A 25,363-nucleotide genomic window follows, 5' to 3' on the forward strand; every position below is an offset into this window, starting at 1 on the left:
AGTGTTGTCCTCCTGCTGGTCCATCAGGTTACAGAGCTGCTAGAGTAGGACACGTTTTACTTCCATTCACTTGCCAGTCAGCTCCCTGTTACCAGTACGCTTTGGTAGTTCTGGAACCCCCTCATTGAAAATTAGTCCTGTAAGATTCCAAACCATCGCACACTTTCTGCTGTTCAGCAGTTGTTATGCCACCTTGTATGGGCCGGGGAATGGCCAATTAGAGCCGTGCAATATGTAGGGAGCGGACATAGTATCTAGGCTTAATGCAAGATGAACTCTGAACATTGGCTGTTAAAAGACACCTTAGGATGAAGCAGAACTGTAGGTTTTCTTTAGTGTCCCCCTCCCCTGCAGCACATATTCACCTTGGCTTTGCTACAGGGGAAAGAGATATTAAAGTGACATTAAAGGCAAATTCCCCCCCAATGCTAGTGTACGGACTTCGCTTAAATGATGCCTCTTGATCCAACCATCTTCTTTCCTGTAGTTTTCAGGAGTCCCTCCAGCGCTGGTGCCGGTCTTTGATCCAGCGCTAACTTCCTCTCTCTTCCTGGCACTTCCTGTCCCACAGAGTCCGTGCGGGTGCACGCTGCCTGCATTAAAGTGACATTAAACCCTCAGATTTTTTAACATAAACCAATACTGTAATGTGTGCCTTACTGTAATCCATGGTTGTTTCCCTTCTCTTTGCTGCTCTTCCTTTTAAATCCTCATGTCTTCTCATGCTTGGGGAGAACTTCCCTTTGCAGGTCAGGGCCTCTTCCTGTAGTGCTGGCTCAGGTTAAAAGTCTATAGAAACGTATACACAGACACCGTGTATCCATTCCTGAGACAAGGCAGTCTGCTGCAAAACAGAAGTTCTGCAGAACATGAGAACAGATACAGATTTAAAAGGAAGAGCAGCAAAGAGAAGGGAAACAACCACGGATTACAGTAAGGCACACATTACAGTATTGTTTTATGTTAAAAAAACTGAGGGTTTAATGTCACTTTAACTTACCTTGTGTCTCTCCTCTGCACCCGGCTGAAGATCTGTACTGCGCATGCTCCCACCCCATGATCTTTTTCTTCAGATCTTCTGACAGGAGCGCACGGCAGAGACGCAGGTAAGTTTTAACCCTTTTTCAACTTTTTTTTTAAAATGTTTTTGCATATACACAAAAGTATTGGGACACCCCTCCAAATCATTGGATTCCACTGTTTTAATCACCTCCATGGTCACCGGTGTATAAAATCAAGCACCTCGGCATGCAGACGCTTCTACAAACATTTGTGAAGGAATGGGTCGCTCTCAGGAGCTCAGTGAATTCAAGTGTGGTACCGTGATAGGTTGCCACCTGTGCAATAAGTCCATCCGTGAAATTTCCTTGCTACTAAATATTCCACGGTCACCTGTTAGTGGTATTATAACAAAGTGGAAGCAACTGGGAACAACAGCAACTCAGCCACAAAGTGGTAGGCCACGTGAAATGACAGAGCGGGATCAGCGCATGCTGAAGCGCACAGTGCGCAGAAGTCGCCAACTGTCTGCAGGGTCAATAGCTACAGAATTCCAAACTTCATGTGGCCTTCAGATTGGCACAACAACAGTGCGTAGAGAGCTTCATGGAATGGGTTTCCATGGCCGAGCAGCTGCATCCAAGCCTTCCATCACCAAGTGCAAAGCGTCGGATGCCGTGGTGTAAAGCGCGCCGCCACTGGACTCTAGAGAAGTGGAGATGTTTTCTCTGGAGTGACAAATCACGCTTCTCTGTCTGGCAATCCGATGGACGTGTCTGGGTTTGGCGGTTGCCAGGAGAACGGTACTTGCCTGACTGCATTGTGCCAAGTGTAAAGTTTGGTGGATGGGGGATTATGGTGTGGGCTTGTTTTTCAGGGTTTGGGCTTGGCCCCTTAGTTCCAGTGAAGGGAACTCTCTTTAAGGCATCAGCATACCAAGACATTTTGGACAATTTCATGCTCCCAACTTTGTGGGAAAAGTTTTGAGATGGCCCCTTCCTGTTCCAGCATGATTGCGCACCAGTGCACAAAGCAAGGCCCATAAAGACATGGATGAGTGAGTTTGGGGTGGAGGAACTTGACTGGCTGCACAGAGTCCTGACCTCAACCCGATAGAACACCTTTGGGATGAATTAGAGCGGAGGCTGCGTGCCCGGCCTTCTCGTCCAACATCAGTACCTGACCTCCAACATTCCCATAGACACACTCCTAAACCTTGTGGACGCCTTCCCAGAAGAGTTGAAGCTGTTATAGCGGCAAAGGGCGGAGCCAACTCAATATTGAACCCTGCGGACTAAGACTGGGATGCCATTAAAGTTCATGTGTGTATATACTTTTGGCAATATAGTGTATATACTGCTTGCTAGCAGTAGATATATGCAAAAACATACAAGGCTTTACTGATCCTTTAAAGCACATATTTATTTGCCTAGCAGGGTCAAAGCAAAGGCTTGCTTTAATTTATCCCTCTCCTGTCCCAGTCTGATGTATATGGCTAAAGTTATTTATGTCCTCTAGTTGCTGTTGAATTTAAAGAGCGTGTGTCTAAAAGATGGCTGAAGAATGTCCGAGTTCTTTGCACCAGTCGTTTGATGTATTTATATTTTGGGTTTTTCTTGATAGTTGTGTATCTCTTTCAGGCGCAGGACATACACTGAATGTCTCTCTAATTCCAGTCACTGTGCATGGTGCCAGTCTACTGAAAGCTGCTTTTATTTTGCCGCTTACCTGGCAAAGTATCCTTATGGCGACTGCAGGGACTGGTACGACAGGTATGTAACAATGCATTGTGTAGTGTCAGTGTACTACAGCCAGGGCCGTATTTACTCTCTCTGCTGCCCAAGCCCAGGTTCCTCTATGCGCCCCCCTCCCATAGGTGGGGGAGGCAGGGTTAGTTTTAATTTAGTTTTTTTACATTTTATTTATCTTATTATCTTTTAACTTTTTTATCTTCTTTTTTTTATTCTTATTTTTTTCTTTTTTATAATTTTTTTTATCTTGTTATTTTTTTTACTTTATCACCTCCTTAATTTTTATTTTTTTGTATATTCTTTATTTAAAGATTTTACCATATAAAAACGAAACAATCAAGAAATAAGACAAGTAATAAAGGAAAGCAAACAAGCCAATACGTATAAACATTGCTCGATTCAAAGCAATATAGAGACAGAAGGAAACATTGAGATAAAGTGGGATAGTCTCCTTCTTTCTGTATCATCAAATGTTACACTCCATCTGCATCCAGAATGCAAGTGAACAAAGGCAATTAAACATTTATCCAAGGGGGGTGAAATAACCATCACCTCTTAATTTTGTATCTTAATTATTATTCTTTACTTATTTTTCTTAATTTTTATTTATTTTATCATTTATTAAAAAAAGATCTTTTACTTTTATTTATTTTTTACTTAACTTTATTGCTATCACACAGGAGCTAACAAACACCTGTGTGATAGCATTTGGAGGTGACAGGTTCTCTTTATTGAACCTGTCACCTCCAATACAGGAGTTCTAGCACAGCACTGTGCTGGCTCTCCTTTGACAGCTGAGATGGGACGGTTGCCAGTGCAGCTCTCCCCTCACTGTTTACACAGAGTGGAGAGCAAATGTTCTCTGCTCTGCCCCCCGCTCTCCATCCTGAAGAGAGGATCTCCGTCCGGTGGGGGAGAGGTAGGCGGCGGGGAGGGGGGGCTGTAGATTTTAGCTCTGCTTGCCCAAAGCAGGGCTAAATGTACAAAACAACTAAACGACTACAATAGGAGTCCCTGCCGCCCCTCTGCTCCCTCAGTTGGCTTTGTGGAAAATCTGGCACTAACTACGTCTACTTAATAAGCCTACCTAGCATTTTATATTTAATTAAGCTATAACTAGATTATACAGCGTTATTTGTTTAGAGTTTTGTTTCAAAGATCCAGTCTCCAAAAATAAAACCCCAAAATGACTGCCATTTGTCATTTGTATTATATTAATTGCGCACAATATCTTAAAGGCACAAAAGTTCAGCTGATCTCTTCTACCACCGAGACTGGGTAGAAGCGCATTGACCCTCTCTGAATGTTAGTTGAGGACTCTGTACGCTTGCTCCACAATGGCTGAACACTTTGGGGCAGATGTAGAAATGTTATTGATTTCATGATGTGCACATATATCGTAAAAGGGTCCCGTCTGCTACAGCCATGTATAAAGTTTAGGCCTCATTGCGCTTTAAAGGAGAACTATGAGGTGAGTGATTTTCACTCGATCTCATAGTTCAAGCCGACGTGTGACAATGAAACTGTCGCACGTCGGCTCAATAGATCGGAAAGTGAGCGAACACATACCGTCACTCGCTCACTTCTCGATCCTGTCCCTGCAGAGAGCTGTGACTGTCACTCACGGCTCCCTGCAGGGATCCCCGCTCCGATCCTCCAGCGCTGACTGGAGGTACAAACAGGGGAGGGGGCTGGTACAGCTGGCTCTGCCTCTAGATAGGCTGTAAATCACGCTGCTGGCTGGATCCCGACAGTAATGTCTGGATCATAGGTCCCGGCTGCGGCTATCTCAGTATACCGCGAGTATACTGAACTTTGGGTCATGGGAGGACCCTAGTTTATTTCCTCCCGTGACCCTGAGGAGAACTATGGGGAAAAAAAATTACCCCATAGTTCTCCTTTTAAACTGCTAAAGCGATCATGTTGGAACCATTGACCTGTGTACAATTGGAATATCCCAATTCCCATTTCTGCAGCAAGGTGGTTGGTGCTAAACAATAAAGCACCACAAATGAGGCAAAGAGCTATTCATACTCGTTGCTGAATGTTCTATAGGTCGTCTTAAATTAAAACCTGTCATTCGTAAAATATGGATGCTGCTTCTGAAAACGCTAATTGTCTGGCTGTTATGCTTTATTACCGTCTAAGCCAATGACAAGTAACATGTATGCAGATCAAGAAAGCTGGAGAAAGGTCAAAATACCTTATCTACATATTCCAGGACAGGTGACTCGAAGTAATGAAGGTGGAGGGTCCACGTAGCAGCCAAGCAGCTAGCATATTGTAAAGAAGTGGCCATCATTGGCAGGCTCTATGTCCCTCCTGGCAGCCACTGATAAGCCAGTTTTTCCTTAGTACTACTTAATTTATCTTAGTGCTGCACAAATCCCAGGAGCCAGGTAGCCAACGTGCCCTAATCACAGCTGGCGCCTAACTTTTGAGGGTTTTTCTAATGGTTTTCAATAGAGCTGGCTCCTAAACAAAAGAAATAAAATCCTGCTGGCTCCAGGATTGGACGACTGGCTCCTTAATTCCATATGCATTTGTCCAACCCTGCTTTATGTGTTATTTATTATGTATTGAATAGGTCAACGGAGGAAAAATGTTATAAATATTTCTCTGATATGCAATATATGCAGTTTTTTTTATTTTTCTGCACACTGTCATGTTTTTCATTAAATTCCATGCCTATGTCTCCCTCTTCTGCAGTGTCCACTCTGTGCCCCAGGTTATGGATTGCTCCAGGTTTAACACCTGCCGGGAGTGTCTGCAAAACTTTGAATGCGGCTGGTGCGGGAACACTGACAACCCAACCTTAGGGCGGTAAGATAATGTACATGTTATATTAGGTCACTTCAAAGCTGGAAAAGCAGGGCACATGCTATACAATTAGATCTATACAATTGTATTGTCTTGTTTTGTTTTACAACTAGGAGGCTTCAACCAACTGAACCCCTTTGTGACAGGAGATGTACACTGTACGTCCCCGCCACTAAGTGCCCGAATGACTGCTCACGTACACTGCTTTTCAGGGCTCCCGAATGCCTGTAACCGCTGAGATCAGCGGTTACCCTTCATTAAAAGAGAACTATGGGGTAAGTGTTTTTCCCTATAGTTCTCTTTAGGGTCACGGGAGGACATATACTAGCGTCCTCCCGTGACCCAAAGTTCAGTATATCGCGGGCTATTGCCCGTGATATACTGTGAACGCCGCAGCCGGGACGGATGCCGACATTACTGTCGAGATCCACCCAGCTGCGTGAGCGACAGCTGGCTCTGCCTATCTAGAGGCAGGGCCAACTGTGCCCACCACCTCCCGCGTCCGTTCCGCCAGTGAGTGCTGGAGGATCGGTGAGGGGGGGAATCCCTGCAGGGAGCCGTGACTCACTGGCACGGCTCCCTGCAGGGATACGATCGTGCATGTTTCTGCTCACTTTACGATCGCTAGAGCTGACCTGTGACAGCTTCTTTGTCACAGGTTGGCTCTAACTATGAGGATGAGCGGGCGCACACAATTTTAAAGCTTGACATGTTTGGTGTCTAGTTACCCGACGTGACCCCGCCTTTTTTATATTTTACAAAAAAATTGGGTTGATTAATAACTGATTCATAACATTTCATAGGGAATCAGGTTTTTTTTCAAAAGTTAGGGTACTTTTTATGTTGTATAGTAAAAAATGAAAACCGCAGTGGTGATTAAATGCCACCAAAAGAAAGCTCTGTCTGTCCCCAAAAAATGGTATAAAATTCATTTCAGTACAGCGCTGCGTGACGGAATAAATGCCAGTCAAAGTACTGCAGCGCTGAAAAATGGCCTGGACTGGAAAGGGGTTTAACAACCTGCTCTTCAAGTGGTTAATGGATGCCTCACTAACTAGGCATCCATTAAGGGCCTGTTCACACCATATAGTTCACACCATATCCAGCCGGAACGCACTGCATCGCATTGCGACCGGCTCAGTATTTCGTGGGGCTGGAGGGGGCATGGCTGGCCTTTGAAGTGCAGCATTTTGACTGCACCGGACCACATGGCACAATGGGCCTTGTGATCCTGTGCAGGCGATTGTATTGCGGCCGGAGGGCGTGGCTACGGCGCTATTCACTTCAATGGCCAGCCACGCCCCCTCCGGCCCCACGAAATACTGAGCCAGCCGCAATGCGATGCAGTGCGTTCCGGCCAACACGTGGCTGGGACGGACTGCATATGGTGTGAACAGGCCCTAATGCAAGATTTAGGCAGTTTTCGACAATTGATCACTTTCAGTCCTCCCTGGACTCCCTATCGGCTACAGGGACAGTTCAGTGAGCGGATAGTTAAACTGGACCGACTTTCTAGCCTCCCCCTGACGTGCTCAGCTGCAGCACTTGAGCAGAGAGAGCAGATTGCAGAACCTCCGGCATCTGTGACAAGATCTGTCAGCTCCCAGCCTCAGGAATGACTGCTGTGAGTGCATTCTTATCTTTATCTTTATTTCCATGCCATGGATTTGTGCGCCATCAGCCTTCTGGTCTTTTCTCCTTCTTGTTACTAGCCAAAGCCTTCCTTCTGTCACCTAGTTGTACACTCGGTAGAAGCCACACACAACAGTTGAAAGAAGATCCAGGAAAATACTGCAACCAATCGGCTTCTCTGTCTCGTTTTCAAATCTTCCCTGAGCAAACTGAAGGAAGATGGTGATTGGTTGCTATGAGCAACTGCTTCAGAATCTGTCCGCTCCCGTTTTGATACATTCCCCCATTGTATCCAGAATTGTCTCCTTGTACAACTGATACTTTGTCTCCTCTTGTGTGTGTAATTTTGTTATTCCCTATTAACCCCATCATTACCCAGTTAATGCGCTAGGCTGTGGCGCTCCCTTTGTTCTCTTTTTGCCTTCAGTCCAGACGTGGGAGGTGTTTCCAAATAAAGAACAAATACAGGATTTTATTTTAATGCATTTTTTTTTTTTTTTTAGCTGTGGTAGTTTTCTAAAAAAAATAATAATTAAAACTGGGGGAATAGTGTTTTTCTTTATGTTTGTTCCTCTTTTTTATAGTTTATTCATACTAAGTGATGCGTTAGGCACACATATGCAATATAAATATTAGGGATGCACCGATACCGACACTAGTATTGGTGCCGATGCCGAGTATTTGGGTGAGTACGCGCCCTACGCGCCCAAATGCTCCGATTCCTAGCCCGATACCAGAGCTTCTGGTATCGGGAAGCCAGGCAGCGAGTCATTACATGCTGCCCGCCTTCTTGATTGGCTGGGATGCTGGCTCCATGCTCCCTCGTCACTTGATGAGGGAGCATGGAGCCAGCATCCCAGCCAATCAAGAAGGCGGGCAGCATGTAATGACTCGCTGCCTAGCTTCCTGATTGACCAGCTTCCCGACCAATCAGGAAGCCGGACGGCGAGTCATTACCCACCCCACTGCTTTCTGATTAGCCAGAAAGCCGGCTTCATTCTCCCTCGTCACCTGGTGGGGGAGGGAGCATGGAGCTGGCTTCTGGGTAATGGGTAATGACTCGTTGCTCGGCTTGCTGATTGGCCAGAAAGTCGGTTCCATGTTTCCTCGCCACCTGGTGACGAGGGAGCATGGAGATGGCTTCCCTTCCACGCCGCACGGCTTCCCGGCTAATCAGGAAGCCAGGTGGCGAGTCATTACACTCCGCCTGGCGTCCGAAATACCGGTATCGGTGCATCCCTAATAAATATATAGCCCTATCTGTCCTCTAAAAAACAATATAGAATATGTGCGGGTGCACTTTGTAAGAAAGTGGAAGAATCACACAGAAAAAATTTTAAAAAGTGCGTCAGTCCTTAACGAACGGAAACTGAAAAAGAGTTCAGTCATAAAGGGGTTAAAAAACATTTAAATACACCCTAAAGCATATAGGTAAGCATGTGTTGTTTAGCTTGTATTAAATAAAAATATTCAACCATTACTGAATCAATTCTAAATTCCAAGATGTTTACATGGTGTATAAAATCCCAATACGTATCCCATTATTATTATTATACCGGATTTATATAGCGCCAACAGTTTGCGCAGCGCTTTATCACATTTGCCATATTGCACATTGAAGGCAGAAAGATTTGTTGTTACTACTGTAGGGTGGAGGTTGTCTCTCTGCAGAGTCCTGAAGAACCCAGAAATGATCTGTTCCTGGTAGACTTTCTGTTGAATGTCTCTCTGTGTTCCTCACGGTCACCAAAGTACTATTGCAGTTCAATCAGCTGCTCTCTCAAGTTCTTCTTTCCTCCCCAGGTGCTTCTCTGGTGACTACTCTGGCGTCCGGGGTTTCTCTTCGTGTTCCAGGGCTCTGACACTGGCTGGACTCCCAGAAGAGCCGGCTCAGTGGTCATATGCTTCCTGCCCAGATGTCGATGAGTGCCGGCTGGGGATGGCCACCTGTCACAAACATGCCACCTGCAGAAACACGCCCGACTCCTATGAGTGTCACTGTGACCGCGGATATACGGGAGATGGCGTCACCCACTGCAATCAAACGTGAGCTCATTTATTATTTTAAAAAAAATGTCATTATAATTCGAAAGTAACTTTTTTTTCATAACATATGTAAGTGCAAGAAATAAAAATCCAATATTTACTATTACCTGTCACTCATGGAAGACGAGATCTTGAGAGGTACCATGGTCTTGCTCCTGATGCCTCAAGTTCTATTTGTGTTCATTGTAGGTGATATTCTACCTTTTTTTAATAAAGAAGACATGTTCCCAAATAGTTGTGAGGAAGGGGGATCGCTTTCATTTTGATTTTGTTTAAAACAACAATAAAGGCTTTTTACGCTTGGTGATGATGCCAGTAGATCCCTCTGCCACTGCATAATGGAGCTGGCCATATTGTGGGCTGGAAGTATAGTGTGAAATAAAAAGATAATTTTAAACTTGTGACATCACCGCAGTATAGGGTAAGTTCTGTAGATGTTGTTTCCATCATCTTCTGTGTTTGATCAGATGGCATCCTCTGCAGGGCACGTCTCCTTTAGCTGTTAATGCACATGGGTTCCACGTCCACATGGTTGGTACTGGTTCCTGTGAACTGATACTGCTAAAACTGCTGTTTTTCCTATAGAAAGGTAAGGAGCACTAAAGATGGAGCAGGTAGATAATGTGCCATATAAAGAGCTACCTGGCCATGTCTGCATTTAAATGCACTGTGTAGCAGAAAGATCTGAACTTCATTGTACGCAAGCTTATTTTAGCCCCAAAAATCGACCTTTCTGGAATTCTACTTTTAATTGTTTTCTAATATGCAAAAACGCTTCACAATACGCCTGAAAAACGTCGGTACAAAACACGCGTAAAACGCGCATACATAAAACACCAAGGTGTGAACCCAGCCTAAGGGACACCGGTTTTATTTGTACTTTTAAATTGCTACATTTACCTCTTATAAATTTAACAATGCATTTTTTTTTCTGCTTGCTTACAAGGTGTTACAATGAGTGCTCCCATGGCTCTTGCAGTGGGCCTCCATTTTACGCCTGTCTCTGTGATCTCGGATGGACTTCGAACCGCACAACGGTGACAGAGAGTGGAGTGGAATGTAGCGTGGACTGCGGGTGTAACTTCCACAGTACCTGCGCTCATGGACCAGGCATCTGCGATGTCTGCCAGGGTGAGTGAAGGCACTGCATGGTGTGTGGTATGCTGAATTATATACACTATATTGCTAAAAGTATTGGGATGCCTTTACACGCACATGAACTTTAATGGCATCCCAGTCTTAGTCCGCAGGGTTCAATATTGAGTTGGCCCGCCCTTTGCCGCTATACCAGCTTCAACTCTTCTGGGAAGGCGTCCACAAGGTTTAGGAGTGTGTCTATGGGAATGTTGGACCATTTGTGAGGTCAGGTACTGATGTTGGACGAGAAGGCCGGGCTCGCAGTCTCCGATCTAATCCATCCCAAAGGTGTTCTATTGGGTTGAGGTCAGGACTCGGTGCAGGCCAGTCAAGTTCCTCCACCCCAAACTCCCTCATCCATGTCTTTATGGACCTTGCTTTGTGCACTGGTGTGCAGTCATGTTGGAACAAAAAGGAGCCATCCCCAAACTGTTCCCACAAAGTTAGGAGCATGCAATTGTCCAAAATGTTCCCTTCGCTGGAACTAAGGGGCCAAGCCCAACCCCTGAAAACCAACCCCACACCATAATCCCGCCTCCACCAAACTTTACACTTGGCACAATGCAGTCAGGCAAGTACCGTTCTCCTGGCAACCGCCAAACCCAGACACGTCCATCGGATTGCCAGACAGAGAAGCGTGATTGGTCACTCCAGAGAACACGTCTCCAATTCAGCACCGCAAACCTCCAACCAGCTACAACCTCTTACATGTTTCACCCGTAGGCTTATTCTTAGAGGTCCTAATGGTATATTTAGCAGACCAAAATATGGCATATTAGAGAAGTTCATTGTTGGGGTTTACATACTGTATACCTAAAGTGTGATCAGAGAGCAGGGTGGCTGCTGGCTGGACAGAATAGAAATGTATTTGATCTGAGCTACAGACAGGGAGGAAGAATGTATGGTGGCCATTATTAGCTCTAATATAATTTACTTGAGAAGCAAAACTTTTTGAATAATAAAAGCACATCTGGATTATTGGAGACCTTTTTTTTTTTTAAATTGCTTTTAAAATGGAAACCTATTAAAAAAAAAAAAAGGACTCATACACAATACTGTCAATCCTCTCACTGGGCTGCTACTATATAGTAACGGGACAATTGTCTGTGATTAGGATATCCAGAATACCTAAACCATATGAGTGTTTCCAGGCATCCCCTGACTACTACTGTATATATCACCTTGTAGAAACTTTGTGTTCACTAATCCACAGAAAGGATGTCCTGGAGATGGAGATAGTCCAGAGAAGGGCAATGAAACTGATTTAAGGGCCTGGAGGATTAAAGCTATGAGACAAGGTTACTAGATTTAGACTTGTTCACGCTGGAAGTGAGGAGATTAAGAGGGGACATTATTTTAAGGTACAAAATGTTTGGTGGTGATGGCAACATCAGCAATGAACTTTTTACTCTAAACTCCCTAACAAGGATTAGAGGCGCCCACCTAAAATTGGTGGAGAAAATATTTAACTGCATAGGGCGTAGGGGCTTCTTTTCAGTCAGAGTGGTTACATTTGGGAACTCTCTGCCATAGGCAGTAGTATCGGCAGAGAGTATTGAATCATTCAAAAATCAATTGGATACCTTCCTCAGAGACCGTAACATACAGGGGTACCCTTATATACACATGCACGCACTACGCACACTTACACGTAAAGGTTGAACTTGATGGACCTGTGTCTTTATTCAACCTCAAATACTATGTAACTATGTAATCCATTTTTTTTATTATATCACTTTGATATAGGACCTTACAGACTATATAGAACAGTTCACATGAGCACTTGCTCCTTAGGGCCCTCATCCGAGCCATCCGTGCTATAGGCACTCTAGAGCCATTGTGGGGGGAAAAAGCAGGTTATCCTATCTTGTAGGTTTTTAGGAGTGTGAAAGGAAAGCATAGAACCTGGAGGAAAAGTACACAAATGTCTGCAGAACATACAAACTCCATGCAAACGTTGAGTAGTTACTAATCAGTTTAAACATTAAATCAGAGAGACATTGCAATGTAAGATAAAGGGGTTTATTATAATGCTTTAGTATGATGTGTGTTTGCAATCCTTCTACAGATTGGACACAAGGGGTATATTGCCAGGAGTGCCAGCCTGGCAGCTTTGGAAGCGCCACACAGAAGCCGGGGTGCCAGGAATGTGCCTGCCACAAACACGGGACCCCTGAATTGGGTTATTGTGACCGAGAGACGGGTGTTTGTTACTGTACAGACAACACTCAGGGAGAACACTGCGAGAAGTGTGCACCTGGGTATTATGGAGACCCCAGGTACGTTGAGGCATGCCATGCAAGATCTGTTACTGTGCTCTGTAAAAAGAGGAGGTGGGGGGGGGGAGGGGCTCTGCTTGATTCTAGGGTACAAATGCATGTGTATTAAAAGCTTAACTCCAGGTGAACAGTCTGAATACTCCATTTAAACCTTTATACCATCTTTACTGCAAAACCTGCCAAGTGATTGGGAATTCTTCACAGACCACGCCTGTACTTCACACTCTTCAGTCACAATATGATTGCTGTATGTGTCTAGCTGTCCCATTCACAATCACTCCTTTAATCTCTTGTCCTGCTGTTTTAATGACAAGAAGTGAGCTGAGATCTTATGGACCTTAAAAATCTGGACAGTTGTTTTTAGTCCTCCAAAACAGTTGTTTTAAGTCAATTCAAAAAAGTTAGTTTGGCTGGAGTTGTGATTTAACCTCATTTTGATGTGATATATGTATTTCTAGCAAACCTTGCTTTCCTGTAATCAATATGGAACTCAATTGCAGGTTTGTTTAATACTTTCTTACTGCTTCTGTTTATGCTTGATTCTAGGGTACAAATGCATGTGTATTAAAAGCTTAACTCCAGGTGAACAGTCTGAATACTCCATTTAAACCTTTATACCATCTTTACTGCAAAACCTGCCAAGTGATTGGGAATTCTTCACAGACCACGCCTGTACTTCACACTCTTCAGTCACAATATGATTGCTGTATGTGTCTAGCTGTCCCATTCACAATCACTCCTTTAATCTCTTGTCCTGCTGTTTTAATGACAAGAAGTGAGCTGAGATCTTATGGACCTTAAAAATCTGGACAGTTGTTTTTAGTCCTCCAAAACAGTTGTTTTAAGTCAATTCAAAAAAGTTAGTTTGGCTGGAGTTGTGATTTAACCTCATTTTGATGTGATATATGTATTTCTAGCAAACCTTGCTTTCCTGTAATCAATATGGAACTCAATTGCAGGTTTGTTTAATACTTTCTTACTGCTTCTGTTTACATAGGAATGGTGGGATTTGTTACCTTGAATGCCAGGGCCGCCAGCTGCTCACCAACGTGTCTTCCTCCGCTCTTGGCTCGCCTGGCGGCTCATACTGTCTGTGGGTACTGAATGTATCTTCTCAGGTGGAACCCTGTCACCCAGATGACAGCTGCCCAAGGCTTAGCTTCAGTCTCCAGCCAGACTTCAATATCCCCTGCACGGTAACCCATATTGTTCTCTGACTGTAAAGGAAAAGCATGCTGTGTTTTTGGGTCACCTTTATTTTATTTTTTTCATGTTTGCAAACTAAAAATGTATATACTTTTTATTCACAATTTTACTTTACTTGAACACATTTGATACATGGTGCCTCCATGACATATAGCTGGCCCAGCACTGGCCCTTTGGACACCCTGTGCATAACTGACCAAGCAAGATGGTCTCATCCCTGCTAGGTGAAAAGAGAGGGGCTGCGTTCTTGTTATGTGACTTACTCGGCTGTCTTCTGAGCTCCTTTCTGTTTAATAGCATCAGCTAGTAAATGTGCCCCCTGAAACTGCTGCTCCTACCTGAAGGCTGTTTTGTACTGGCTGTCAGTGGTAGTTTAGGAATTAAGATGCAGTATTTTGGCTTCTGCTGCTAAGCAGATAGATTTACTCTTTGGTGTTTTTAGGTCATTTCTGTATTCCTCTCTTTACAGCATAGCTATGTCTATGTGTTTGATGGGAATCCGGCTTTCCTGGATACAGGGCTCCTGCAATCGGATCGCAGCTTGCTGGGAGCTTTCTGTGGACGAGGACGAGGTGAAGCACCACTGACTGTGGAGGCAAATACAGGTACAGATCAGTGCTCAATAATCACATGCAGAAATGTCTATGTGCATGTAATGTATTGCAGAAAATTTCCAGCTCCTAGGAAAACAACCCAAGCACCAGCAGACTTCGAGTAGCTGTCTCTGCAGTTAACCCATTACATGCACAAACAGCCACCAACATGCGTTCATGTAGACATACACCGTTCACAGTATCTGCCATAGCAGGTTTTATTTAAAATGTCCTTTAGCATGTTGATAGAGGGGGAAAGGATGAACCAAGAAATGCAAAATATAATCAGATTGAACTTAATTCCTGATCAGACCTGATTCAGTCCATTTATTATTATTATACAGCATTTATATAGCGCCAACAGTTTGCGCAGCATCCAAAATACTAACCCTTTGCCACTCTAGACTACTTGGACATTGTCCTTTTACATTTAAAGTGAACCTGTCCTGGCTAATACACCTCTGTAGTAGCAACGGCGTTGAAGTACAGGCACTTGCAAGTACCCCCTTATTTCTCTCTGTACAGGTTTCCTCTAATGCAGAATAGGGGTACTCGATATTATGATGACAGAAATACCCTGTAATATTAAAGGAGAACTACGATGTAAGTGGTTTTCCCCCATAATTCTCCTAAGGGTCATAGGAGGACATAAACTAGTGTCCTCCCATGACCCAAAGCTCAGTATATCGCGAGCTACAGCTCGCGGTATCCTGAGACCGCCGCAGCCGGGACAGATCCTGACATTACTGTCGAGATCCACCCAGCTGTGTGAGTGACAGCTGGCTCTGCCTATCTAGAGGCACAGCCAGCTGTACCTGCCCCCTCCCCCGTCCGTTCAGCCAGTCACTGCTGGAGGATCGGACAGGGGAGGAGGGGAATGCCTGCAGGGAGCCGTGAGTGACAGTCACGGCTCTCTGCAGGGACATAATCAAGAAGTGAACGAGCGACGGTATGCGTTCGCTCACTTCTCAATCTATTGAGCCGACGTGGGACAGTTTCGTTGCCACACGTAGGCTCGAACTATGAGGATGAGTGAAAATCAGTCACCTCATAGTTCTCCTTTAACAATACATATTTATAATGCCTTTCTACGTATTTTTTGTTTTCTAGGGATCCTTGTGGTGTATTATGAAGCAAATAACACAGAGCCCTCTGGCTTTAATGCCACCTACACTGTGCATGAGTGTTATCCGCCTTGTGAACCCAATAAAGTGTGCCGGGGACAGAGCTGCGTCTGCAAAAGCCCCCTGTCCGGTCCTTACTGCCTGCGTAATGTCTGTCCCCGAAACTGCTCCGCTGAAGTTGGCAGAGGAGTCTGTAACCAGGTGAGAGATTATGCAATGATTGGGCAAGAGACCCCATGCATTGCCTTACAATACAAGTTCAGGACTGTTCTATTTCTGTTGTGGACATGTGATGGACCCAGAATGTTCTCAATCTTCATGATGGATGGTCCACTCTTAACAGTGCTTTTTTGTAATGGTACTTTGTGTCTCTACAGACTCTTGGCGTATGTTTCTGTTCTCCTGGTTATGCTGGAGATGACTGTTCAGTCTATCTAGACTCTGGAAAGATTGTTTGGGAAAGTCTCATGGATCCTCAACTCACAGCAGTAAGTGGAGACCATTTCAGAATTCAGTGGTGTCCATAGAGTGGCAGTAGTCACTGACCGCATCATCTCTCTTTTAGGATTCAGCAAGCCGTTTTCTGCACCGCCTTGGACATACTATGCTGGAAGGGCCAGATAATACTCTCTGGATGTTTGGGGGCTTGTCTTTACGGGATGGAGTGCTGGGCAGTGTTTATAGGTAATCTGCAACTTTGTATTTCTTTTGCTTGCTCACATTATCAGCTGCTCTTAGGGCAGGTTCACACCATTTTCCGGACCAGATATGGTGTGAACCTGCCCACAGTTCCAGTGCATTCCAGACCAGACAAACTGAGACAAGCAGTATTTTTCTGGTCTAGTCCGGAACGGACTGCGCTGGTGTGAACAGAGGCCAGAAATAGCATAGGGATACGTTAGGATGCATTTTGGGTCCGGAAACGATCTGGTCTGGTCTGGAGATGATTTGGTGTGAATAGGCCCTTAGTTATATTGACCAATTGCTGTTTGGACAGTTGGGTCTTTTTCTAGATTTTGTTTAATGTCTGTCTAACATCAAAACTAAAAATAAACATTGGGATGCCTACAGAGCAATAGGCTATCTGCTAAGTAGGTCAGTTTTTCATCCAGAAGTTCTGGGACTATACAAGTACACCCTACTTTCTTATATGTGATCTGGTGTTTCTAAAGGGCATCTGTTGGTGATGCCGGAGCACTCTATTTGCTGCACCTCGTACATACAAATCTTGATGAAAAAAGCCATTGCTAACAAGATTCTCACAGCCAACAATCATATTGGAATTGGCCGTGGAAGTGTGAATTTCCTTGGTAATCCAAACAACGGGGAAGTCGTTAGACTGCACAGTCTCCAGGAGGTACACTGCACTGACCCTCCATGAAGCTATGTGTGTTCTGAAAGAGATACACATAGGCAGCTATTTAAGAATCAGTGGTGTGACCTTACCACAGCTATACTACTGCTTCAATAAAAAAGCCATATTTAAAAATCATAGGGATGTGCTATGCACTCTACTGGCTGGGAGCCAGGAGGAGAACCCATAGTGTTGTTGTAGATCACCTGCGCTCCATACAGCATTCTAAACCTTAGGGTTATTGTTAGTGGTCCTTGCAGTGGATGGTGAATAGATGGTGTTGTGTAGCCTCAAAGTGTTGATTGGAAAATCACCAGCATCCTCAGAGATCAGAACTTGAATTCTTTCAGCACTAGGAATAGAACCAAGACACGTGACCTGTCAGTCAAGTGACCAGCCTCTCCTCCTATATCTGCTCCATTAAGCAATACAACCGTAGTAACCTACAGCAGGCTGCACATTGAGGGCAGGTTCACACCATTTTGTGGACCAGGTCTGGAACAGAACGTGCTGCGTTTTTGCCGCAATTTTGCCGCTTTTGGAATTTTCTTTTCTTGTAGCTTAAAATTGTCTTACAGGTGCGCTTCAGTGCGGTTTTATGCGTTCCAGTACATTCTGGACCAGACAAAATAAAAAGCAGTATTTTTCTGGTCTGGTCTGGAGCGGACTGCGCTGGTGTGAACAGAGGCCATAAATAGTATAGGGATGCATTAGGATGCATTTTGGGTCCGGAAACAATCTGGTCTGTTCTGGAGATGATCTGGACATGGTGTGAATGCACCACAAAATGCAGGCTGTGGAACCACTTAGCGATGTAGAGTAGATAGCGATATCCATTCTTCATTATAAATAATATAGATCAGATTAAGGTAAGCTGAGTTTTCACAGTTCCTGTGTTTACTGGACGGTATAATTAGCTCACTGAGTGCTGTCATTTGTTGCCTGCAGTTGCTCATTATCTTTCTATTTTTTTCTTCTGCAATAGGTACTCTGTCTCTGAACGTCGCTGGACGCAGATGTTGGCTGGAACCGAGGGTGGAGGCCCAGGACCAAGTCCCCGATATTTCCATGCAGCTGCATATAACTCCATTCGAAATGCCATGTATGTTCTGGGAGGGCTTACAAGTTATGGGGCCTACAGTGACTTTTGGGTGTTGAACCTCACAACTTTGCAATGGCGGAGAGAATCAGTGAGTACTTGAGGAACCTCTCTGTCTTCCATATCTCCCTTTTACTTAGTGCAGTAATGTTGTCTTGTGAAACAGACTGCAAGTCTGCCTAATGCATGTTATTGTCTGCAGTCTCAGTGACGCACCTTTTCTTCCCAGGATCCTCTCTTGCCATCAGTGGCTGGTCACACGCTCACTTCACGTCGTGGATCATCCTTAATATTGATTGGTGGATATTCCCCTGAGAATGGTTTCAATAATCGTGTGTTGGAGTACAACATTGAATTAGAGATCTGGAAAGTGGGACGCCATACAGGCACGCCACCTACTGGTGAGTCTTTGTGGCATATTATTGAGTGACACTTGGATCTACACTTCAAAACAGCTGAAAATTAAAGGAGAACTATGAGGTGAGTGAGTGGTTGGAGCCAACGTGCGACAATGAAACTGTCACACGTCGGCTCAATAGATTGGGAAGTGGGGGAACACATACCGTCGCTCGCTCACTTCTCGATCATATCCCTGCAGAGAGCCGTGACTGTCACTCACGGCTCCCTGCAGGGATGACCCCTCTCTGATCTGCCAGCGATGACTGGAGGAACGGACGGGGAGGGGGCGGGTACAGCTGGCTCTGCCTCTAGATAGGCAGAGCCAGCTGTCACACACGCAGCTGGGTGGATCTCGACAGTAATGTCGGGATCCGTCCCGGCTGCAGCGGTCTCAGTATACCGTGAGCTGCAGCTCGCGATATACTGAGCTTTGGTTCACGGGAGGACGCTAGTTTATGTCCTCCCATGACCCTTAGGAGAACTATGGGGGAAAACACTTACCCCATAGTTCTCCTTTTAATATCTGTTTTATTTTTTTTTAAATAAATACTAGGCATGTATCTTTTTAGTGTAATCACTAGAATGGACAAAAATGTTTAATGCATATCATTTCTTAATAACCAATGCTATGCTAATCCTCCATCTACAGTACCAAACTGTCTGCGTTTCAGACTGACCACCATGCTTGATTAATCATGGTGACCACATGATCTGGAATTGCACAGATCTCCAAGATCTAGAAGGCATGGAGCATGGCCAGGTAGGGGTCAACTGAGTTATCCTGGTTACTTCAGCCTTCCATTTTACTTGACGATGCATGTCTTTCAGACCACAGATATTTATAGTAGAAGAGATGGGGGGTGGAGAATAGATTAGGGTAGAGGCCTGGTTCCAAATTTAGAACACACTTTATTGAATAAATCCATTTTTTCCCCCTAGGTCTCTATGGTCATTCCACTGTGTATCATGAAGCTACCGATGCCTTCTATGTGTTTGGCGGACATCGGTTTCATGTGGAGGCTGTGACGCCCTCTCCTGAGCTTTACAGTTTATATTATCCTAACCTGACTTGGAGCTTGCTCGCCCCTTCACAGGGAAGAAAGGTATTGCAGTCACTACAAACATGCTGTTGGGTAGCACTGGTTTTTATTTGTCTTACCTTTGCCTTTTTGTTTGTTTTGTTAGCCTCTTTCACACTTCTTCCATGTTGCTGCCGTATTAAAGGACACCATGGTCGTAGTGGGCGGACGAACAGAACAGCAGGAGTACAGCAATGAGATTCTGTTCTATCAGATCCATTGCAATTCCTGGATAAGACCGAACAGGACTGGTGAGATGGCTGTTTACAAATTACAGGGACCTTGTTCATTCATGTTTAGGAATTTTAATAAATGAAATAGTTTTATGGCCTTTTGTTTTTTCCTTTTGTAGAATAACTGATACCCCGTATTTTTCGCTCCATAGGGTGCACCTGACCATAAGAAGCACCTAGGGAGTGTAGAGTTCTGTGTAGTTCCTGATAGCTGAGACAGGTGGCGCTGTGATCACAGTCAGTGATCACACAGAGCAGACGAAGAACGGACGTTCTTCGTCTGCTCTACGGGCTCTATGGTGAGCTCCTATGCAGTGGTCACGGGTCCCCCAGAGGAGCGGAGGGGGGCCGGACAGGATCGCCGCTGCTCCTTTCATACAAGTGATCTAATGAGATCACTTGTTTGAAAACGAGCTCCGGCTCCACACTATACATTTTAGCTCTGCTTGTCCGGAGCAGGGCTAACTGTACAAAAAAAATTACTCGCCCGGCGCCCGAAACTGCATGTCCCGGGCGTCGGGCAATGGGAATTCCACTGTCAGCCCCGCCGCCTCAGCTCTCACACATTCGCTCCATAAGATGCACAGACATTGTTGCCCGCCTTTTGGGGGGAAAAAAGTTCATCTTATGGAGCAAAAAATACGGTAGTTATTTTACGGTACTGGTGGTGTTGACCTTTTTTCACCAGCATTTTTTTTTTTTTGAAGGAAATGTAGTCTGCCCTATAGGCTTTACCTTGGCACAAGACATGGACTGTTCAGTCTTTGCTTAGTGTCTCTAGAACAGGGGTAGCAAACCTCCGGCCCTCCAGCTGTGATGGAACTACAAATCCCATGAGGTATTGCAAGCTTCTCACAGCCACAGACATGACTCCCGAGTGAGATTCATCATGGGATTTGTAGTTTCACCACAGCTGGGGGGCCGGAGGTTTGCTACCCCTGCTCTAGAAGGTAGATCAGGGATGTCAAACTTGTGGCAGCCCATGGGCACCTTCTTTGCAGTCTTCTGAAAGGTCTCCTCGAAAGGTGGTGAGCAGACAGGAGACGTAGCATGCTGTGGTTCCAGGCGGAGTGACAATAAAAAAGGCATAAATGGGAGCTGCATTATTTTTGTTCGCTAGTGTCCAACAAGATCCAGTGCTTAATGTGCAGTAATTGTGTAGCTGTGCCAAAAGAATATAACATTAGACAAGGTTGTGAAATACACCAAGAAAGTTATAATTGCAGATAAAGGTGTGACTGCCTCTGTGGTCCGTCCTTAGACTTGGATTTCACAAGAGGGAGATACTGATATTATAGCTTGTAGGTTTTGTTCTAGGTTACTTTTATTTGCTTGCCCTCAACAATCAAGGATCTCCTCTTTTATTTCCCAGTTCGGTGTAGAGTATGGAAAGGGAATCTGACTGCTCTGGGCAACACAGACTTTGGCCGTTCTCCTCTCCTCTTATTTTTGAGATGTTTCTTTGTCTTTCTCAGACGTAGTCCTGGGTGTGCCTGTGAACGAGTCAATAGGTCACGCAGTTGCTGTGGTTGGAAGCCGGCTTTACCTCTCAGGCGGGTTCAATGGTGTTGCTCTAGGACGCATGGTGACTCTATCTGTGCCCTCGGACCCCTGCATGTTGTTCAGCACTCCATCTTCTTGCAATCAGAGTGCAGCAAGTTGCGTCTGGTGCCAGCACAGCTGCACGTCTGCTGACATTGCTGAAAGGTAACCAAGTAGAAGAGATTGTATCCACGTAATAAAGAAGTGCCAAAAAATGATGTTTTGTACAGTTTGTACTATTGTACAGTGTGTATTTGAAGTGTTAGAAACCCTATATGGGCTATTTGGTTATATAAAGCTTAAAGGAGAACTATGAGGTGATAGTTAGATCCGACATGTGACCTGTGATGTTTAAGAGTTTTAGTTTCCTGCATAATCAGTTGCTCCCCTGAACACTTTCCCTGATTTCCTGTTCTAGGGTGGCTCCTTTCCCTTGCAGGGTCCCATGGAGCCACCTTTGTGTGTGTGCTAGTAAGCTGTGTGTGTTTCTACAAACAGACAGGCAAAGCATGGCAAGTCATACCCCTGGCCCCCGACCCCTCCCTCTTTCCTTCCCCCTCCTTCTTTCCTTCCCCCCCTCCCTCCCCTCTTTCCTTCCCCCCTCTTTCCTTCCCCCTTCTCCAACCCAGTAGATGGACAACTGCTGGAGACTGCTCTGTCTCTTGTTTTCTTTTACTGGACATGAAGTTCAGGGAAGCTGAGCTGAGAGAGTTGGATCAGTATTGGAAAAGAAGAAAAGGTTGGGAGTTTATTACTACTTTAAAACCCATGTTGTTGTTCTTTTGCCATCTTTGTCCCATTAGGCCACTGTAGACACAACAAGAAGTGAGAGAAAATCTCTCCAAAGTGAGAGCCTCCTCTTCAACAGTTGTCACTAAAACAAGAGTCCATGTTGGAAGATGTCCCCTTTATTCTTGTTCTGGTAACAACTCAAAATGTCGGATTCTCCATCACTATCAGTCCTGGTGACCAGACAAATGGGGACAGTCAATCTTCCTAGTGGGAAGCATAAAATATCATCAGAAGACCTTAAGGAAAGCAACAGGACATTAATATGCAACCTAATAATGTGCCATTTTGGAGCCACTGTGGACCCTTCCCTCGCTGAATAAATGTCCTGCTGGTTTCATTATGGTGTGCTGGTGGTATTTCATGCTTTCAGCTGTGTTTTGTGTCCTAGCCATCTATCATTTCACTTGAGGCCCCAAGAATTCCTGTGGGGCTGAAAGGAGTGCACAGGAGTTTTGGACACTTTGATTGTACTCCCAGAGGGGACTCAGACAGCTAAAACCTATGAAACCGCTAAATTACTCATCCACTCCCGTGTTATCTCCCGTGTTCACTATTGCAACTCCCTCATTGGCCTTCCACTATACAGGCTCCTCCCCCTTCAGTCTATCATGAATGCTGCTAACCAACCGCTCAGTGTCTGCAACCCCCCTTTGCCAATCCCTACACTGGCTTCCATCCTCCACCGACCTCTGCCAATCCCTACACTAGCTTCCAATAGCACAAAGGATAAAATTCAAAATATTAACTATCACTTACAAAGCCATCCACAACTCTGCCCCCAGCACCATCTCCAACCTTGTCTCAAAGTATCACCCTAACCGTCCCCTCCACTCCTCCCAAGACCTCCTGCTTTACAGCTCCCTCGTCAACTCCTCCCATGCTCGCCTCCGGGACTTCTCTAGAGTCTCTCCCATCCTCTGGAACTCTCTACCCCAACCTATCTCCCACTTTGACTGCCTTTTAGGCGATCCCTTAAGACTCATCTCTTCAAGGAAGCCTATCCCACTGACCCATCACATTCTCAAACAATCCATCCCCACACAGCTACCTCATGTATCACTGGCCCCTCCCTTTTATATTGTAAGCCCTCAGGGGCAGGGCCCTCCTTACCATCTTGAATTGTATTGTGATTGTAATGTCTTCCTTATATTGTAAAGCGCTGCGCTCCTGTATAATAATAACCTGACAAGGAGTCTAACCCATCACCACAAGAAAAATAGTACCCAGACTTCAGAAGTGCCAATTGTAGTCTCCAGGAGGCTGCAGTTGGTGCTGAAATAAACCTTGAGGTGTCACCTTCAACTCTGTTTAGGGGTTGTCTTTGATGGCCTTAACCATGAATGCTTCTCAGGCCAGGAGGCCTTCGTGATAACCAAAACAAAAAAAATAGCCATAAAGACTTTTAAATGTTCCTTTTAAATTGATAACTCTTCTGCATCAACGTGCGCTTTATGACAGCAATCTGTACATACTGAACTGTTTTTCTGGCCCATATTGGAGCTTCCTTTCTATGGTACTGAAATGTACTGCTGCCGATGTTACAATCTGTTTGAACAAGGTGGTACTTGTACAGTTAGGTTGTAACGTGTGTAGCCAGCTTTAAAGGGCAGAGTTTGATAAATCGCTATGGTTAGTACATAGTTACATAGTATTTGAGGTTGAATAAAGACATTAGTCCGTCAAGTCCAACCTATTAGGATCTCATTCTAGGAGTACCTGTACCCCTGTATGTTACCTGTACCCCTGTATATTACGGTCCCTTAAGAAATCGTCCAAAAGTTTCTTGAACAATTCCACATTATTTGCTGAAATCACCGCCTGTGGCAGTGAGTTCCAGACCCTAACCGCTCTAACTGTAAAGAACCCCCTTCGCCCCTTGTGCTGGAATTTTTTTTCCACCAATTTTAGGTGGTGGCCTCTAGTTTTTGCAGTACATTTCTGTTTTTCATAGTCATTAGGTATATTATGATAATCTGCCTCTTCTGGTGCATTAAGGTATACAGTAGTTTGATGGCCTTTGTTTTGTATATGACAGACGTGGCTGTCCCCAAGCACTCTCCTCGTGCTTTCCTTTGCCAAGATCGGCAGATGATTGCAGAAGATTGAAGACCTGCAGTGAGTGCCTGGCACAGCACCCTCGCTCCATGAGTGCCCAGCTAACTATGGTAAGTGTGCCTGAGTTATAGGGACTGTGATGACATTGCATCTGCACTCTGTTTCTACAAGAGGGATGATTTATACCAGTCCACCCTGCTCCCAGCACACCTATTGTGCTGCCTGCATCCAGCATCCCCGCTGTGGCCGGTGTGCTGCAAGGTTTGCATTTAAATAGGTCTGGTGACCTTTAAAGGAGAACTATGGGGTCAGGGCTTTTCCCCATAGTTCTCCTAGGGGAACAGGAGGACACAAACTAGCGTCCTCCCGTCACCCAAAACTCAGTATACCGCGAGCTACAGCTCGTGGTATACTGAGACGCCGCAGCCGGGACGGATCCCGACAATTATGTTTGGATCCACCCAGCTGCATGACTGACAGCTGGCTCTGCTTATCTAGAGGCAGAGCCAGCTGTACCCACCCCCGTCCGTTCCGCCAGTCAGCGCTGGAGGATCGGACAGGGGAGGGGGGAACTCAGTCCCTCCCCTGTCACGGCTCTCTGCCGGCACAGGATCGAGAAGTGAGCGAGCGCCAGTAAGTGTTCGCTCACTTCCCGATCTACTGAGCCGACCTGTGACAGTCTCATTGTCACAGGTCGGCTCAGATTATGAGGCGGAGTGCAAATCACTCACCTCATAATTCTCCTTTAAGTTAACTTCAGATGGAGAGTGATAGAGTTGGGTATGCTTCTAAAAGTATACTTGCTGGTGCAGCCATGCAGACTCCATGTATGTATCCACAGAGGGAGTGAAGTCCAACATGCATTTGAGATGAATGAAAATGTCTTCTGCTTTTTTCCCAGGGAGCCCCACGCTGCAAATGGTGCACAAACTGCCCAGAGGGAGCCTGCATCGGCAGTGATGGAAGCTGCACCTCGGAAAACGACTGTCGCATTAATCAACGAGAGATATTCCTGGCCAGTAACTGCTCTGAGATCTCCTGTGAGGCTTCTGATTGCTCAAAGTGCATTGCTTCAGGGAAGTGCATGTGGACCCGTCAGTTTAAACGCACGGGTAAGGTCAGCTAAATTATGACAGAAGTGATGGTTATTCTCTCTCCTTTGCATTCTCTCTCTCTCTCTCTCTCTCTCTCTCTCTCTCTCTCTCTCTCTCTCCATCACACTC

General features: G+C 45.2%; 1 protein-coding gene across 1 annotated transcript in view; it reads left to right on the top strand.

Annotated features, from left to right (window-relative positions):
* MEGF8 (multiple EGF like domains 8) overlaps nucleotides 1–25,363 on the top strand; it is an 80,663-nt gene that overhangs the window by 42,167 nt on the left and 13,133 nt on the right. Inside the window, exons 19-35 of the mRNA XM_018554790.1 lie at nucleotides 2,640–2,771; nucleotides 5,460–5,573; nucleotides 9,006–9,248; nucleotides 10,195–10,379; nucleotides 12,454–12,664; nucleotides 13,662–13,860; nucleotides 14,340–14,475; nucleotides 15,574–15,788; nucleotides 15,965–16,075; nucleotides 16,153–16,271; nucleotides 17,927–18,131; nucleotides 18,270–18,441; nucleotides 19,379–19,542; nucleotides 19,625–19,769; nucleotides 21,227–21,458; nucleotides 24,121–24,233; nucleotides 25,046–25,252. Of these exons, the coding sequence (XP_018410292.1) occupies nucleotides 2,640–2,771; nucleotides 5,460–5,573; nucleotides 9,006–9,248; nucleotides 10,195–10,379; nucleotides 12,454–12,664; nucleotides 13,662–13,860; nucleotides 14,340–14,475; nucleotides 15,574–15,788; nucleotides 15,965–16,075; nucleotides 16,153–16,271; nucleotides 17,927–18,131; nucleotides 18,270–18,441; nucleotides 19,379–19,542; nucleotides 19,625–19,769; nucleotides 21,227–21,458; nucleotides 24,121–24,233; nucleotides 25,046–25,252 (2,903 nt within the window). The remainder of the gene's footprint in view (nucleotides 1–2,639; nucleotides 2,772–5,459; nucleotides 5,574–9,005; nucleotides 9,249–10,194; nucleotides 10,380–12,453; nucleotides 12,665–13,661; nucleotides 13,861–14,339; nucleotides 14,476–15,573; nucleotides 15,789–15,964; nucleotides 16,076–16,152; nucleotides 16,272–17,926; nucleotides 18,132–18,269; nucleotides 18,442–19,378; nucleotides 19,543–19,624; nucleotides 19,770–21,226; nucleotides 21,459–24,120; nucleotides 24,234–25,045; nucleotides 25,253–25,363) is intronic.

This window comes from Nanorana parkeri, unplaced genomic scaffold (assembly GCF_000935625.1).
Source record: "Nanorana parkeri isolate BGI_ZX_2015 unplaced genomic scaffold, ASM93562v1 scaffold173, whole genome shotgun sequence".
Classification (NCBI taxonomy): Eukaryota; Metazoa; Chordata; class Amphibia; order Anura; family Dicroglossidae; genus Nanorana; species Nanorana parkeri.